The sequence below is a fragment of the Misgurnus anguillicaudatus genome, unplaced genomic scaffold, assembly GCF_027580225.2.
Source record: "Misgurnus anguillicaudatus unplaced genomic scaffold, ASM2758022v2 HiC_scaffold_28, whole genome shotgun sequence".
Classification (NCBI taxonomy): domain Eukaryota; kingdom Metazoa; phylum Chordata; class Actinopteri; order Cypriniformes; family Cobitidae; genus Misgurnus; species Misgurnus anguillicaudatus.
Window position 1 is genome coordinate 1,108,632 of NW_027395278.1, and position 19,163 is coordinate 1,127,794.

Sequence of the window (19,163 nt, forward strand, 5' to 3'; positions counted from 1 at the left end):
TTATTTTCTGGCTATAGAAATGCTTTTATTCAGCACAAATCCAGAATCAGATTATAAATGGAGAAAGTTTATTCAAATCTAATATAATACTAAAACACACACACATACACTGAATGACAGCAGAGTAACCTCATATACAGTTTGGCATTCAAGTGAGGTGTATAAATCATTACTTATGATATGATATACAAGAATATAAGAAACATAAAAATATATATTTAGTCCAATGACATGTATGGCACATAAAAACAACTCTGAAAAGAAAAATGTAGTTTAGCTATGACTATTACTGCCTAAAAGACATACCACAAGGCTTTCCAGTTATACAAACCTCAACTCCTCTTAAAATTTTACATCATAGAGCAACTTTATAGACATTTCACAGTGGGGGAAATACTAGTGATTCTGAAATATTGACTTTGGTCACATCAAATATACAATAGCAGCTCTAGTGGCATGAACAGAAAATGTGTTTGTGTCACGATGAGCGAAATACAATTGACCAAATCTTAAAAATGCAAAAACAATATTTTAGACACCCTGTGCAACCGCAAAATTACATGGAAAGTTTCAAACTGAAAGCATTCAATCTAGTGGTTCCCATATATGCCTGAAATTAAATTCATGCACTTGGATATATGGTGCATACTGTATATGCATAGCTTGAATTTTCTCATACAGTAACCAGTGTAACATTAAGTCATTAAACTATTTCGAAGCCTTATTCAGAATGATGCTGTAGTCTTACTCCTTAAAGAGGTATAAATGAATGAGATATGTCCTAATATTTATGGGATTATTGCATTCTCAGGCAAACTGTAGCTTCAGTACCACACTACTAAAATTGTGAGACAAAAGGCACATACTGTATTGACAGAATATTCCAGGTTAAGGGGTGGTTCACATTTCACGACTATAACCAAGCCCAATCACTTTCCTCAATGCAACATTCTGAAAAGTTGAAACATTCTCTGCAGTGCCGACGTGCCTGAAAAAATTACTCGCTCACTATTGAGTGCGCTTGCCGCGCATCTACTTTCAAAATAATGTATTTGCACGCGCAAAAGACGCAAAATGTGAACCGCCTCTAATGCTGTTACACTGAAAAAATTATTCATTCAATTTACTCAATTTTTTAAGGTAAGTGGTTGTAATAAATTTATTTAAGCTACATTTAAAAAAAAAAACTTTTGTTTAAATGTAGCTTACAGGTGCAGTGTGTAATTTTTAGAAGGATCTCTTGACAGAAATGCAAAATAATATACAAAACAATATAAAGACCTTTTTATAATCAACGTTATGTTTTTATAAACTTTGAATGAGGCGCTTTATCTACAAACACAGAGGGTCCCCTTACGTGGAAGTCGCCATTTTGTGCCGCCATGTTTCTACACAAGCCCTTACGGACAAGCTTTTTTACTAAGTTGTCACCGAAGTTGACATGTTTTTCCGGTGGTGGCTACCGTAGCTTCTCTATGCGTTTTAAAAGCAAGGGGTGAGCAGTGAACTGAGCCGTTGGTTGCAATTCGCAACCTCACCACTAGACATCGCTAAAATTTACACACTGCACCTTTAAATAAATTGATTGCAACCACTTGCCTTAAAAATTGAGTAAATTGAATGAATCATTGTTTTCAGTCTAGCACAAAATAATTTTTACTCTGTTTATAAAAGCAAACAAACCACATTGGAACCGTGTCAACATTAAACTTTCGTCATCGTCTGCATCACTTTTGCTTGCTTTTACAAATCAAAGGTACACATTTAAACTGTGGTAAACAGCATCAATGCTGTCTCGATATGCTGTATTTAACAAGTCTTTCATTTTTTACATTTTACTAGACTTCAGTAGTTTATCTTGGCTGTCTGAGATTTTTATTTATTTAGGTGACCACATATTTATAATAAAGGTTTGTTAGGAACAAACGAACCTCATACACTTTAAATCACAAGTAAATCTACACTGAAATAAATTATTCATTCAATTTACTCAATTTTTTAAGGTAAGTGGTTGCAATCAATTTATTTAAGCAACAATTTTTTTGTTGTTGTTTAAATGTAGCTTAAATAAATTGATTGTGACCACTTACCTTGAAAAATTGAGTAAATTGAATAAATATTTTTTTCAGTGTACAAAATAGGCCTGACTGCACCAAAATCAAATTAAGGCTTATTTAAGTGCATATAATATACCAAAGGAACCCATCTAGTGACCTTGAAACATCCACAATTCTTTAGGGTGCATATACTTATGAGCAGTCCTCAACACTCAGTCTCCTTACTTTCAATGCGCGCTTGCCTCTTCAGCCGTCTCTTGTCCCCGTGTGTTGGCGTTCCCTGTGCGGTGAGGTCCTCGAAGGACCTGGCAGCTGTGCCGCTCCGAGGGAAGTTTTCCTCCTGCATCTCCTCGTCCTGGTGAGAGGAGTCTCCGCTGGGTTGCTCCTCGATAGTGTCCATTCGCTGCAGATCTGCTCTGGGTGCGCCGGAGAGGCTGGTTGGGCTTTGGGCGGTAAACGTCTCCTGTGATGGTGAAACGACGGGGCCCGTATGTCGTGCTGGTAATGAAACCAGATGAGGGGGTTTCAGAATGCAGATGGGAGTTGACTCCGGACCACTCGGCATCTCTAACTTCTAAAGGTAGAAGTTATAAGTAATCAGTAAGTGATACACAATGCTTTTAAACTATTTATTTATGTATTTGCTTTGCTCTGCATTATTAGGGATGGGCATGAGTATTCAAGTACAGTTTGTGGGTGAAATTTGATCATGCAAACTTTTAAGAGTTACAGTGTTAGTTAAAATTTGGAAACACATATTTTTTCCACATTATAGACTAAATAGACACATCAAAACTACTTAATGACACACATTTAACTATAGAAATTATGTAGTCACCTTTATTTTGAACAAATTAACAAAAATCAGTTTATGCTTTTTAATCACTAATTCCAAAAATCACTTCATCCATTAGGGCTGCACGATTCGGAGAAAAAATCTAATTGCGATTTTTCTGATCAAAATTGCGATTCGCGATTTAAAGTGCGATTCATTAGTATATAATAAAAGAGGTACATCCAGGTTTGTTGTGGTGGTTTTAATAGCACCCAAGAAAGATGCTGTGCTACTGTTTATTTAAAACCTCTTAAACATTGTACCAAGTTGTCTGCAGGACTTTGCTATTCTGCAGACAAACTTTTTTTTAATCTAAGACCATTAAAAAAAATAAAATTTAAATTTTTTTTTTTTGAAAGTTGTATTTAAAATAACATATAGGCCAATGTATTTTGGCTGTCACTACAACAATGCATCTGACAAGCAAATGTTTAGTTTTTCTTTTAATCATAAGACTATACTCATCTTGTTTTACTTTTCAGGCATCTGTAATAAATGTAAATATATTAGTTATTAGAATCTATGATTTAACATAAGCAAAAAATACAAATAAAACACTGCACAGTCCTCACTGTAGGATTTTAAATGTGGAGCTGCAGAAGCTTGTTCAGTTAAGAGTAAGGAGTGATTTTAATTTTTGGTGTGTAATAAACATTTCTGACACAGAAAGCACCAGGTTACTGTCACTTTAAGACACAAGACAGCAAACTGCTCTGCTTCAATATAGCCTACTGATAAACATCCAGCTGTTTATGTTCACTTAGACAAGAAAGAAAACTTAAGTTTAGTGATCACGCGTGTGCTGACTGCTCTCTGTGTGCGCGCTTCATGAAACCTCGTGGCTGTAAATATTCAAAGCGGTGCAGATGTGCGCGTGCAAGAAAGTATACTGTACCTCTTTCGTCTGCTGTGTTCCGGGCTTTAATGAAACCTGTTTATAGTCTGATGAGGCGCTTGTCATTGTTTGCGATGCATGACGAGAAACGGACGTATATACACCTTTCTTTAAGTCCAACATTACACAAAAGGGAAATGTTTTCGCGCATTTCTGTCCTTTCATTTGCCGGTTAATGAGTTATAATGCGTTTTTAAAATGACTGAATCCAAAATCTGCCAACTTCATGGCATTCCGCGTTGTGCAGTTAATTCCATTTGTATGCATTTCGCGATTCTGTCCGTGTTTTCCGCATCGCGGAAATCATATGGCCCTACACTTTGTTGAGGAGTTGAACTGCTGCTCGCGCTCATGTTTTCCAAATGGTGTGATGACGTGTAGTCAGCACCTCAGTGTTCATGCACTCTATTGGTCTAAATAGTTTTGAATCGAAATAATCGCATTTCTTGCGATTCGAAAATCGCATCCATTCACATCGCGATTTCGGTTTAAAAACGATTAATCGTGCAGCCCTATCATCCATTATCCTGATTCTATGACTTGTATGATGTACTTCTAGCTGTCATGTTGTTGTATAATAATGAAAGATGCGCTCTCATGCGTTGATCACAGACATTAGATTCATGTACAAAATGACTCCAGGAATACCGGGAATTTTATAGTTCAAACAAAGACATATACCTTAAAATTAAACGATTTTTAAGATCATGGGGAAACATTTTAGTCTGGTGTTTCCAAACTTTTGACTGATACTGTAAACAATTCAATTAAAAGAACAGTATGTAGGATTGTGGCCAAAACTGGTATTGCAATCACAAAACTTGTGGCTAAAACTGGTACTGCAATCACACAACTGGTGGCCAATACACAAAATGACAACATAAACATCAGTTGAGGGCTGCTACTCCACTTTTTAAATGACAATATCCTGGCCAGACCACTTTTGTCAGTGATATAAGTATTTGAAAGGAAAATGATTTCTTAATGTCTAGTGACATATCAGGACCATTTTACGATTAATTGATATAAATTTCTTACATACTGTTCCTTTAAGTATATTTATTCAGCTTAGCTCTCTTTACAATATGCATTGTTTCAAAGCAGCTATATATTATAATTATATATAGCTATTTTACCTGGCACACAACTTAAAATGTCACTTGTGTCAAAAAGCAGCGAAATGCGATCCAAACATGTTTATCTTATGGATACGTACATACAGCAACGTAAAAAAGCACAGATGGGAGTCGGTGGATGTATCTGTTGATCACTCATGTAGACAAACTGATGCTCATCTCTATGCATAACATTAAAAGCATGCTACATTTGTGATAAATGCAGCGAAATAATCTAACTACACCAATACTGTCCATTCACATCTCCTGAATTAAATTAAATATCTGAAGACAAGACAAAAGAAAACCATCCATCTCATATGCAGTATCTGCTGTATGTCAATGGCGTGCATTCACTATAACTATGAGTTCACAACAAGAGACGAGTTCAACGATTTGCGCAATTAGATTACATACAAAGTCAATGCAAAGTTGCGATCAGACGCGTCCCCGCGTGGGATTCACCTCAAAGGCGCCTTTGCCCAAGTTGAAAAACGCGTCTGATCGCATCTTTGCATTGACTTTGTATGTAAAATACTCGCGTCTGGTGTGAACACACAGTAACGCGATGCCCCGCATTTGGTGTGTACGTAGCATAAGATACGCCGATACGGGCCTGCTTCCAAACAGACATCAGATCCTTACACTGAACGCACAAGACATACAGCAAAAGCTCAACTGCATTGGTGCCACTGCGGTACACAGTCGCCCCACAACCAGCGCAGGCTCATCATGTTAACTCAGGATACACATGGGGGTTGCCATTCAACACAAACTCACCTGAGTTGAGGGCTCTACTACACACCTCCACCACCATCTGCTGCTGTTCCACGCGGGTCAGAGCAAACAAGCCACAAGTCATACATGTGCAGCCAAGCTCCCCCTTTACTAGCCTTGACATAAGTTGCCATGCTAACAGCAGCACACATGTGCATAATGTTATTCTGTTATTTTTGGTTTCTGAATGACCCCAATGCAGGTTTAGTGTGTTAGTAAAACAGATATCAAGAAGTCAATTTGTATGTAAGAACTTACACTTGGGTACAAGAAGGATTTGGAGTCCTTCTCATATTGTTGATCTAGTTTTTTGTCCTGTTAACAAAAAAGAGAGATTATCACTGCAGTATCATTTAAAGAGACCAATTTACACCAAATAGCTTCCAAAACTGTATCAATCTCATTTATACATATTCAATGTACGCATTAAATTACATCCTGGTCCTCACACGAAAGTCAACAGTCTCCTTAACTTCATTTGTGTGTTCATGGACATTGAGGTTTGGTTTATGAGGGTAAGGAAATGACAACAGTATTTTTTTTTCTATAAAACATTACATTGACTTAAATAAACAGCATGTATGTGGTCTTACCACACAATGCACCAGTATGCTGAGAGGAATCCAGAAAAGTAGAGAGAAAACCACCACTGATCCAACTATGTTGTCAGCCAAGAACTTTCCTGAACATTGACAGGAAATAGTTAATCATGTCAGTTAACCCTTTAAAAAGCATTAATGAAGTCAATGCACATTGCTTGATTAAAATCACCCTGCTATCTCTTACCAAATGTGTTGATATCCAATCGGTCTATGAAGTCCCATAAACGTTCAATGACATCCTGCACCTGCTTCATGCATTTACCCTGAAATTAAAAACATATTGTATTACTCATTATAGCATGACCAAGCAAAGTATGTTTCATTTGATAAATTGTGATTTTTTAAAAATCTTTACTTACGGCCCCGTCACAGAAGCCAACAGTACAGGGTTTGCCCTTGCGCAGATAAAGATACTTCCCTTCACCAGTAGAAAAAGGAGTACACAGCCCAAACTTATCTCGACAGCAGACTTTGCATGAGTTCTCAGTTTCTGAAAACAATTACAGTACGTCAAGAATGGTTATTAAATTTGAAAAAAAAAAATGTAACAACCAAAATAGTTTGACTGGTGTTACAGTCTTAATATTACTGTAAAATTAAATTAACTTCTAGGAGTGTTACTGCATTAAAAGAAATAACTATTTTGACCAATAAATATTTATCATGGTATATTTTAATGCCAGATTACTAAAATGAATAATATGTTATAGTCAGGGCTTGACATTACCTTTTTTGCTCACCAGCCAAAGTGGCTAGTTGTTTTCCAAAGTTACTAGCCACTCAGCATTTTCACTGGCCACAATTTATTTTTGTTGTTGGTAAAATAAATTTTAGATGATTAAACGTGCCTTTGACATCGACTTTAATTTGAGTAATTTTACTTGTTTTAGATTCGATGCAGATTGACTTTCAAATGCAAATTGACAACCAAATTAAGACTACATTTATTAGTTATATCAGTATTATATAAAATATTTAGGTGCTTTAGTAATGTTACGCGAGGACGCGTCTGATCACGTCTTTGTGTTGACTTTGTATGTAATCTACTCGCACAAATCGTTGAACTCGCATCTGGTGTGAATCCATAGTTATGCTACGTACACACCAAACGCGGGGCATCGTGTTACTCGCTCTAGATTACTCGCGGGATTTAACTTCGTGTCATGCAAATTTTTCGCTCGAGTTGAATATTTTCAACTTGGGCAAAGATGCGCTTGAGGCAAATAGCGCGTGTTTACGCGGCAAACGCGCCGCCCACATTGTGTCATTCTCATTGCCCCACGTGAGGACGCATCTGATCCCGTCTTTGCATTGCCTTTGTATGAAATCTAATCGCGCAAATTGTTGAACTCGCATCTGGTGTGAACCCACAGTTATGCTACGTACACACAAAATGCTGGGCATCGCATTACTCGCTCTAGATTACTCGCAGGATTTAACTACGTGTCATGCGAATTTTTCACTCGAGTTAAATATTTTCAACTTGGGCCAAGCCGCGTTTGAGACAAATAGCGCATGTTTTCGCGGCAAACGTGCCACACATATCGCATCATTCACATCGCCCCACGCGAGGACGCGTCTGATCGCGTCTTTGCATTGACTTTGTATGTAATCTACTCGCGCAAATAGCTGAACTCGCGTCTGGTGTAAACCCACACTTAGGCATAAATAGTAATCTATACTTTTACTTTAAACTTGTTTATGTAGATTGTATTTTATAAGTTTGATCATGGTTTTTGTTAAAAGTGATTTAAGAATTTAAGGCGCTCTTTTACTGACACATGTAGAGAGGGCATTATTGTTGCCCAAAGTAGCCTACATAAAATGTTGCACGAACCTCTCCGCTCGCGGATTTCTATTTTGTTTTTGGACAAAACTGGGAAGTGTGCATTAAAGGTAGAGTGTGTAATTTTTAGAAGGATCTCTTGACAAAATGCAAAATAATATACAAAACTAAATGATCAGAGGTGTATGAAGACCTTTCATAATGAACCGTTATGTGTTTATTGCCTTAGAATGAGACCTTTTATCTATATACACAGAGGGTCCCCTTACATGGAAGACGCCATTTTGTGCAGCCATGTTTCTACAGAAGCCTTTAACGGACAAACTTTTTTACTAAGTTGTCTCCAACAATGACATGTTTGTCCGGTGGCAGCTACCGTAGCTTCTCTAATGTGTTTCAAAAGCAAGAGGTTAGCAGTGGACTGAGCCGTTGGTTGCAATTGGCAACCTCACCACTAGATGCCACTAAAATTTACACACTGCACCTTTAAGGTATGCGCTATGCTCTTGCCCAGAGAGTGTGCACGCACTTTAAATCTCTTCAATCACTTTCATGCAATTGTTTTATCTTTCACATTGTGTGAGTGTTTGCGCTCAGACTGCGTCCCGTGCATTCGCATATCCATTAGCCCTCGAGCTCTCTATAGTAAATAACCTCTACTGTTCGTTGCGTTTGGTGCAGGTAATGCTCATGGGAGTTGCAGTTTCCCAGTGTCGCAATGCGCATTGTTTATAATTGTGCATAACACAATTATGCATAAAAATACAATAAAAAAAATATATTTAACCTGCCAAAGTGGCTAGTGGGATTGGCTGTCTTACCCGTCACAGCGGAAAACTACCCGCATTTGGCGGGTTTTAATCTCAAGCCCAGAAAACAATAAATAGTAATTTCTTCTAGTAAGCCTACCTAAACCCTTCGGGTTATACCTGGAAAATCAAAGTAAAAAAATTGACTTTTTTTTTATAAGTTTACCATTGCAGGCACAGGACTCAAGTTTATGCACAGCCTCACAGAAAGGCTTGCATTCACCATTCCGACAGCGGCCCTTATCCACACACACCGTTTCATCAGCCAGATTTCCAGGGGGAGGGCACTCACTGCTGTTGCCTAAAGATACACAGATATCCAGGTTTAACCAACAGTGACTGAGATCCCAAAATACCAGTTACACCTACACTATATGTGGACTCACCTGTGCACTTTGATATGCCCTTGCAGGTGGCAGTGATGTTCTCCTGACAGATCTTCTCTGAATTTTCAAACTGACAGCCCTTACAGCAGGGGCTGTTCCTGTCACTGAGATTCACAGAAAACAATATCAAAACACTGACATTTATAGATCTGCAGTAACAAAAAATGAGGGCTTTGTAACTGTGGACTTATTGACCACCCTATTCTTTAGTATTTGTCGACCAAAATGACCTATAAAATGTCTGCTGGCATTATCCATATCTAAAAAGCAAGGTGAACAAAGGCTAACATACAATGTATTAAATATAATATGGTATAATGAATTTGCATTCCTTTTAAACAATTGTTTTTTGCAATTACACAAAGTAAAAAAAATGTGTACTGTCTCAAAAACATCCTCTTAGGGGTCAACCTATCACTATTCTTCAGTTATCAGCACTGGACATTCATAAAGCGCTAGTGCAATGCTAGGACATAAATTAAATTCATGCAGTTGGAATGTATGAACACTTTTTTTTACCTGCACTGGGCATTTGGTTTGAATTTGCAATTAGATGTACAGCAGGGATCATTGCTGAGATGAAGGAGTCCAGGATCACAGTCTTCGTCTTCTTCCACACGAGAGTTACCGCACAGCTTCCTGTTCCTCTCCTTAAAGCACACCTGGGCCTTCATTTTTAAAGACTTAATGACCGAGGACTTGCTACAGCTGGAGAAGCGCTGTGAGAAGAAAAAGATGATAAGTAGAAACCAGGGTTCCCATACCTTAGTAAACTTCAAATTCAAGGACCTTTTTAAGGACTTTCCAGGTCCAATACCCTCAAATTCAAGGACTAAATGTAGGGACACATTTCAAGTGAGAGCAAGATTACATCGTGTTACCTTTTAAGATACATTGTTACAGTTCCCTTTTGAGGGAACACGGGCTGCGTCACTGCTGTGACACTTTGGGGACGCCTCCAAGGGTAAGTGCGTCTGAATGTGTATATCAATTTCAACCAATGGTGAGGCATAACGACAAAGGCAGGGGGGATGCGGGAGCCAGGAATTATATCGCTATCTGAAATATTGCCTAAGATGGCGTAACAGGGAAGCAGGAAGTATGGCAAGGGAGAAGCAGCGCCTCGTTCCCTTCTCAGAGAACAACAGTTACATACGTAACCTTAGAAAATTTCATGTCAAACACAACTATGCAAAAAAGCATTTTGGTATGAATCAACATTCGCATACAGAAGATATAAGCATTTAAAGTGAACAGTTTCGCATGTGTGCTTAAAAAGTCTAGAATTTTTATGATATCATCCTACACTACACAGGGAATAAATATAGATTTTTTTCCCCAGAAAACTTCTTGCATAAAATAGATTCAAGCACTTTCAAGATCTGTATCTATGTATGTATATTTTCAAAAACTTCCCAGGGCCTTGAATTTTTTCCCCCAGATTCACAAACTTTCAAGGATTTCAAGGACCCGTGGGAACCCTACTAAGTGATTATTTGCACAATTTGCTGTCTGCTAAACAAAAACTGTATATCAGTTCATTTAGAATAAAAATCGTGAACCTCAATTGCGGATTTTAATCAACAGATTTTCTAGTAATCGGTATAGCTGCCTTTTGCTCTTTGTTTTATAAGAAAAAACTTTGACAAAAGTGTTACTGGGTAAAGTAACTAGAAATAGCTTATTTTTATCTCAGAAATATTTCTAAAGTACTTCTGATTCACAACACAATTATTAGTTTCAACACTAAATTGTAGATATTACCATGGTGCACAAAGGATGGAAGTGGTAAATGCCGAAGGGTGGGGAAGAGGTAAATGCTGAAGTTGAATAAATAGAGTGTTGTTTAAAACATAGCAGGCCAATAAAAGGCAATAAAGGAAATAAACTTATTCCATGATGAGCAATACCTTGTTGTTGTCATGATCTCCACTGACTGCAATGGGGTACATGACATACTTTCCACCCTGGTCATCGCTTGGAGCACAATCAGGAATGTTGTCTGGATCATGTTCTGCTCCGAAGTTGTGACCAAGCTCATGGGTGGTCACAAGATCTGCTTCCTGGAGATCAGAAACAATACATCACTGTCTCGACTGTTAATAATTAACATCTAGCATATATTTCAAGCTCTGGTAAACAGAAACAGGTGAAGTGCTGTTTTTAAAAACCTTGGTCAGAATAGTTTTCCCATAATTCATAGTGCTAGTTAGGCCAGTGTTCAGGTAATAGTCCTTCCCTTTATGGGAGTGTGATGGCTTGTAGGCTGTAGGATGAATGAATATGCAAGGTCAAGCTCTGTTTAAAAAAAAAAAAAAGAGTATTCTGTCAATTTAAAGTTGACCACAGCCTTACGTTTAGGGCAGAGTCCACCTAATCCATTTGGTTTGGAAGGAGCCACATACGCAAGACCCAGAGTGCCATCATCAAAGTCCTGATAGGTGAAAAGATGAGCGAGGCAGACAGCAGAGGCATTGTCTGCGATGTCAAAACTGAATTGCTATAGGGAACAGAGATGACAAAGTAAAAGTACTGTACATACTGGCACCTTAAAAGTCAATGTGATAGCATTTCCCAAACACTAGTTTTAAGAGAAGAATTGATTGATCTGGAAGTAATTTGCTGGTAAAAAATGTCTGGTACTTACTTCTAGAAGTTTCTTCACATCCCACACACCATCCTTTCTTCCTGATGGGCTACCATTCATGTTGTAGTGAATTTCTCCTGGTCCAACTTTTGTGGGCTCCTTGTTTATGAGAATCTGTGGGGTATGTATGTCATATTTATAAAAATATTTTATAAAAAATAACAATCGCTTCTAAAAGTAAAATTAAGCAATTATATATTTTTGACAAGCAACTAAAATAAAAACACAACATAATTCACAAGTTCACATTAATATTTGGCGTGCTGTCCGAGGGGAGGACTCCGAGCTCGAAATTTTAGCCTGAACCCAGAGTATTTCCCCCTCTTTAACTGGGATAGATGAACTAGCTGACGGGATGCTGCAAAAACTGTCACGGGACAGAGGTGAGGGACTGCTATAGACACCTCTTCGCACTGACTGGTTGGACAAGCCATGTGACAAAACCTAAAAACTTTTGTGGACTCATTAAACTAGCATTAAATACTTTGTATGTGAGTTGACTCTAACATACCAAACCAGTGTTTCCCACAGAGGTAAAGTTCAATTGTGGCAGCACATCTGCCAGGTGGATAGGTAAACAAGGGGTAACTAACATGCAGTCAGGTTGGTCATTTTCGGGTTTGGAGACACATGCAAAGCCTATACTTCACGTGTCTGCCCAAAAATGCTGTGTACACTGCCATGGGCTGCCACAAATAAATAAATGTATGGGAAACACTGCAAACTGAATTAATAAAGAGATGTAGCAGGTAAAGGATGAAAACTAAGAAGAATAAGCGCCCAAGATTTTGATTACCGTATTTTCCGGACTATAAGTCGCACTTTTTTCATAGTTTGGCAGGTACTGGGATTATAGTGTGGTAGTGTGACTTATATGTAAAAAAAATTTCATATGAACCAACAAAAACCATTACTGTCTACAGCCGCGAGAGTCCGCTCTATGCCGCTCCTGTATGTATGTAATTCAATGGATTCAGTGATGTGGAATGACTTTGGGATCTTTTTGAACTTGATTTGGCTTGTTGTGTTAATTTAGCCTATTCAGCCTCCCAGGTATGTTTTGTATGCTATTGTGTATCATGTAAATAACTGTGTGCTACTTTAACATGTACGGACACCTCTTCAGGCTGCTGTTCTGTGCTATTGTTTAGTTGAATAACTTGCCTTTCCAGATTAAATGTCTGTTCTTTGGCTTGGATTTTGTGAAATCATTTTCTAAATGAATGCGACGCATAGTCCAGTGCGACCTATATATGTTTTTTTTGACTGATGCGACTGATGCGACTTATACTCCGGAGTGACTTATAGTCTGGAAAATACGGTACATATCGAAACTTTTTGCATATTTGCAATAAAAGCCATTATTGAAGGGTTCACCTGGTGAATCTGCACACCGTAGCCTATAAACTCCTCGTCCCAGGAAGTGTTTCTGTAAATATCATCCACTCTGTCTATCAGTTCAATCTGAAATAAACAAACGCAGACAAAATTGAATACACTGTGCATGTCATCATGTGTTCCTGAATGTTGCCGTGCTCACCAGGTAGTTTATTGTAGTGCTCTCCTCTCCACGGCCCATGTGCTTGAAGAAACGATAGTCCGCCACTAACAGCAGAGTGCAGGTGTTTTTCTTGCCGTGGTTCGACAAAGATCTCTTCTCTCTGTCATGTGGCTCTGAACGCAAAACCAGGATTTCAAAAATTAATTGACAAGCTATAAAACAAAACAAATTCTCAGGTCCCTATATAAAAAAATCCATAGCATCTACATCCATCAATAGAGCCATGAAGTTCCCTACAATACAATAGAAGACTGTATGTCTATGCTATTTAAATAGAGGACAAAGAAATGTGTTATTAGTCAACTTAATTACTAACCATGGTTACTAGCTGTAGTTTGTTTCTAGACAAGTATCAATTCTTATTTAGGGCAGGAGGTCATTGCTGGGCGACAACACACTTGAATGGATAGCCTTTGTCAGTTAAACTCCTACACACTGATGCATTAATCATTATTCTCTCTTCATGAGCATGTGATAAAAGTTATCTACTGTCTGTTTGGCTGAAACAAAACAGTTTGATACCACAACGTAACACTTGCAACATATTTTCTGTAACTGAATATGCTTATACTGTGACATATTTAGGAGTAAAACAAAACATTCAGTAAATAATAACGTAGGATTTTTTCTACTGGGGTACAGGACCTGATTTCATCCATTGGATTTGATTAAATCTTGTGTGGACGAATTTAAGTTCAGCCCTACCTTTATCATTTCAGAAGCCATTTCACTCGGATATACTTCACGATGGGGAAAATAAGACAATCGCTTCTTTTCCTAATCTTTTCCTGGACCACACCCACCCGCCATACCATATGATCGGAAGTAAAGAGAGATCATTTCGAGGAGTGGAAGAGATTGGCATTTTTGATTAAAGGTCCCGTTCTTTCTGTGTTTTTAAAGCTTTGATTGTTTTAACAGTGCGCAAAATTACATTTATTCATGTTTCACGTATAAACAACGAGGAATTTCTCACACAATTACTTAGCTCAACACCGCTGCTTTCACTGTCCTAAAAAAGGGCGGATGTCATTCTTGTTCTTTCTCCTTCAGAAATATGTATCGAGTTCTGATTGTGTAGTTTGTTTAGTGTGTTGTGATTCAACAGAAGATTAGCTTAGCAGAGCCGTTTGAGCTTAGCTTGCGACTGATGTATTCCTGTGGGCAGAATTTAGTCAAAAACTCTTATATTGACGTCATTCAACCAGGAAGTAGAGGGCTGTAGTCCAAACTGGCCGTTCGCTGTAGGCTTTGAAAGGGGAATTCTGGTAAAGAAAATATATCACCTTGGCAGTGAACTTTGAGCTTAATCATTTTACAGGTATTACTTATGCTCTAATTACTGTTAAAGTTTGAAAAATGTAATCAGGAAGAACGTGACCTTAAAATACCGTTAATAAGCGGTAAATAAATATAATACATACATGAACTTAAGAACAATTCCTCACAAGGTATTTTTGCATCCAAGTGAAAAATACTATGATTCACATGCATACTTTTCTCCTGATGATCGGATCACAGATCGTACTACACCACGTCACCAACCCTATCAATACGATCGAGATTTGCATCTGATCGACATCAATGTTTAGTTGTTTTTTTTTAAGTATTTTTTAAGTATTTGACTTAATATTACTGGCAAATCATATTTTCCCAACTCCCATAGCATAAAAGTGTAATTTTCCACAAATTAATGAATGTGATTCAATAGATTTTTTTCGTAAAGACTATAAATGTCATGTTTTTTTTTTTTAATTTCCATTGCATTTACTCATTTGGCAGACACTTTAATCCAAGCGACTTGAAGCACATGTAAACTTCATACGTAGTCTCTAACGGCATCACCTGGCGGCCATCTTACCTCAGACAGCTCGCTCACTCGTAGCATTGAGTTTAATGGTGCAGGTACTTTTAAATGACCATAACTTGCTTAATTTTCTACCAATTTTCAAACGGTTTGTTTTTTTACAAAGTTATTAACGTGGCTATAATTCTGGATGCTTTAACATGTTTCATGATCTTTTTATTTATTTTTAGTATAAGTATGCAGTGTCATAGGTACATCTTTGACGTTTATAACAAACCAAACCATTTGAAAATCGGTAAAAAATTAAGCAAGTAATGGTCATTTAAAAGTACCTGAACCATTAAAATGCTACGAGTGAGCGTCCTACCTGTGGTAAGATGGCCGCCAAAATGCAGACGTTCCACTCAATTGGCAAGCAGCGAGGGCGAGACATCTAGCCTTTATACATATCTATGATCACATGTATGTTCCCCCTGTTACTCAAACCCATGACCTTTGCATTGCTAACACAATGCTCTACCAGATGAGATACACTATTTTTGAGATATTAAAGGCTTAATTTCCAGGACTGTGTCATGCACATGAAGATACACACCCTCCTCATCCTCTTCATGACCAACTGCTCTGGCCTCCAGTGGCAACACGTCCTCGGCATTAGTGTTCACATATCCACACACTTTAGATGATGACAGTCGACTTATGTTCTTTATATCCTCTGAGCGGTACACCAGCAAACGTCCATCAGCGGGTTTCTCTGTGAATCGCCACAAAGGCTAACAGAAACAAAACAGGTGAGAGGGAAAACCTTGTGAACCAGATGAAAACAGAACATTGGACTTTCATATGTCCCCATAATGATGAAATAATGTTTTTAAATAGGTTTTTCTGCCATTGGTAAGCAAAATCAATCAACGGATGGCTTTTGTTTAGTACAGTATGATAGTCTCGATACATTCAAATGGGATATGAAATGTTTTACCACACATCTCCTTTAAGGCTGGGAAGATTGAAAAGATCACATATAAATGTGTTAGCAACTCACCTCTACATTATACTCTGCCTCATTGGTGAGAATATGGGCTGAAAACTCATCTCCATCAATGTGTGCCTGCACACGCGAGTGCTCCTCTCCTGATAGGATATCATACGACAAAGATTTGTAGATCTAACCCAGCCTCATACAAATATCCAATATACTTGTTTTATATCTTACCTACTACATGTCCTTTGAAGTAATTCTGTAACTGAACTTCATATTGGTCCTCATTTCCATTCTTGTCTACAAATACAGCCTTCAAGTCCTCTGTGAAGAGTTCTGTGTTGGTTGTCAAGTACAACTTGAAGTGCCTTTGAGGAAAATATACAGTTTAAAACATTTACATTTATGCATTTGGCAGACATTTTTATCCAAAGTGACTTACACTGCATTACAAGGAATACATGTTTATCAGTATGCGTGTTATCTGGGTTCAAACCCATGAACTTATGGGCTGCTAACACAATGCTCTACCACTGAGAGAGTGATAAAAGTAGTTTAACAGGTTTATAACGTAAAATACCTACAATTTAACGACTTTGATAACAAGTTGTACAGATCAGAGAAGACTAATGCAAATACAGACAAAAATTAAACAGCGTCAGAGGACACAGCATGAAGTTTCACCGCAGATATTATCTGATCTGCCCTAGGCACAATCTGATTTTTCTTATTTATAGCTTTTTAACTGTGTAATAGCAAGTTGGACGTGTCAATTTGTGAGTTTTACCTTTCGAGTGCTGTGAAGCTGACCAGCCGGTCGACATGAGATTGGGGATCAACGTCCCTTTTTTTGAGCGAATGAAGATGCAGACTTGATGCAGGAAGAACCTCAAAGTCTGACAGTAAGGAGCTGAGCGTATCTGAGTGATTTAAAGCACATACATAGTTATTCATGCAAAATTCTTGTTTTATTTTGAAAACCAATCAAGTATGGTTTCCTTCTGCATTTGGGGTTTAGACAAGGCATTGCACTTATCTATGGTCAGCCTTAAAGGGACACTTTACCCATTTGCATTAAGCTTTGTATAGTTAGAACCCCAGTCATGTTTTTGAATGCTCGTGCATCATTTCCTCAGTTGCCACTGAGACAGGAGAAATACAGATTTCAGTGTTGCACTTCCTTCTTTCAATGATGTAAAAATCATCATTTTGCATCATTGAAAGAAGGAAGTGCTATATCTTTGTTGAGGGAGTGAGACTACAAACACCCCTTTTCTCTGTCAAATAGGCACCAAATTCTAAATGTATGTTACATTTTGACTACAAATATGACGCACTTTCAGTAAAGATTAATGTTTATACGGGTGAAATGCTGCTTTAATGTTTATGTATACCATTAAAAACATATGGATACAATACGATCTTTCATATAAGTTAGTCAATTCAATTGAACATGCAGGAACTTCCATGACAAGAGGAAATGTACCATTTACACAACACATGCATTGCTAAAACAGGAAAAGGAAGAAAAAACTACACTGATAAAGACAACACCCACACAGCTGCTCTTAAAAACACGGCATATGTGATCTCACCCTAAAATGATCTTTTTAAATAGCTTTTATTCTCTCTTTTGAAATAAACTAACTCCAAACTTACCAAATTCTTGCGCCTCTTCCCGACTCCTCAGGTCTTCTTCAACAGATACTGGTGTCACCGCACAACGGACAGATAATGGAGCAAAAAGGAATAAATAAAATATAAAAAACTCCATACTGGAGATGTAACATCACTTGTCAAAGCACCATGTCCAAGCGACAGCTGTCAACATCTGTTGTCTGTTATTTGCAAATATAAGTTACGCGGCCAGTTGCTGTTCCGGCTATTAACCACGCCTTTAAAAAAAACATACATACAAATATCAATATTGACGTGGAAATAACTGGCAAATGCTAAAAGTCGAATAATTTGTGTTAAAATACGCGAACTGTTATACTGTACAGTAGCTCTCACACTTCCGTCCACACATTTGCGTGGATCCCCTTTGGATAATAAACCTGAGGGGAAAAAAATCCAATGATTCTGTTTCCGGAAATTAGCCGGAAGTGTGGTCTTTTATTATGTAATATTTCTGACGATGTTTGTTTGTAGTAACAAAAAATGACCATTAAATATCGGTTACATAGTATTAATAATTAAAACATTAAATATACAGTGGCGTGTATTCAATTATGCACGATATATATATATATATATATATATATATATATATATATATATATATATATATATATATATATATATATATATATTATATTATAATTATATTATCATTTAAAGTAAAATTTGTTATAAACTATACAATAAATCTAAAAAATAAAATTAAAAGCATCACCTAAATATGCTTGTTTTGCGGGCACTTTTAAAATGCAACTAAATATTATTTTTTTTTTATTTATACGTTTATTTGTCAGGGACAATGCAGAGCACATTATTACTTACATAATTATCACAGTCAGTAGTAATATGTGTAAATGTGTTGCAAGGTTTCTAGCCAGTAGGCTAATTTGCAACCCTAGTCCCTGGTCAGACCTTTCTAAAATAATCAGAATATTTTGTTTTTAAAAACTACACAGTCAATTACACAATCATACTATAAATACATAAAAACTATATACTAACATAAAAATTTCACAAAATCATGATCATATTAGACAATACAGCACATCATATAGCACGCCCCCAAATACCCAGCCGTAGTCAATGGCCACATGTTTGATTTTCTTTCAGCCAGTATTTTACCTGTCTGTTAAATGTTTTTTGCTCTGTTTGTGTTTTTATTTCAGTTGGTAAATCATTCCAAAAATGGGTTCCTATCACGGAGAAACATGACTGGCCGAAAGTGGT

The 19,163-nt window shown here is 37.3% G+C and overlaps 1 protein-coding gene across 4 annotated transcripts; it reads right to left on the reverse strand.

The window, feature by feature from the left end:
• Positions 1-51: 51 nt before the first annotated feature.
• On the reverse strand, positions 52-18,324 carry LOC141362506 (disintegrin and metalloproteinase domain-containing protein 17-like). Of its 4 annotated transcripts, none has more exons than XM_073864696.1 (20): positions 17,916-18,324; positions 17,044-17,176; positions 16,491-16,624; positions 16,320-16,408; positions 15,873-16,050; positions 13,450-13,583; positions 13,287-13,373; positions 11,910-12,023; positions 11,618-11,762; positions 11,434-11,528; positions 11,173-11,325; positions 9,782-9,981; positions 9,263-9,366; positions 9,043-9,177; positions 6,641-6,771; positions 6,466-6,544; positions 6,273-6,361; positions 5,938-5,994; positions 5,683-5,722; positions 52-2,631 (listed from the first exon to the last, which is right to left on the reverse strand). In XM_073864696.1, exons 1-20 carry the CDS (start codon positions 18,028-18,030, stop codon positions 2,285-2,287), a joined length of 2,559 nt encoding a protein of 852 aa, XP_073720797.1. In that variant the 5' UTR covers positions 18,031-18,324; the 3' UTR covers positions 52-2,284. The 4 variants fall into 4 exon arrangements, with proteins under 4 accessions (XP_073720797.1, XP_073720796.1, XP_073720799.1 ...); XM_073864695.1 differs by having other exon boundaries at positions 5,683-5,725; XM_073864698.1 differs by lacking the exon at positions 5,683-5,722 and having other exon boundaries at positions 52-2,628.
• Positions 18,325-19,163: the final 839 nt, after the last annotated feature.

What these genes read in the sequence shown, in the direction of transcription:
- LOC141362506 (XM_073864695.1), bottom strand. Translation starts at nt 18,030, where the DNA reads ATGGAGTTTTTTATATTTTATTTATTCCTTTTTGCTCCATTATCTGTC. An exon ending in AGCTTCACAGCACTCGAAAG is followed by an intron (nt 16,625 to 17,043) that starts GTAAAACTCACA and finishes TTTTCCTCAAAG; the next exon opens with GCACTTCAAGTTGTACTTGA. An exon ending in ACGGTGTGCAGATTCACCAG is followed by an intron (nt 12,024 to 13,286) that starts GTGAACCCTTCA and finishes CATACCCCACAG; the next exon opens with ATTCTCATAAACAAGGAGCC.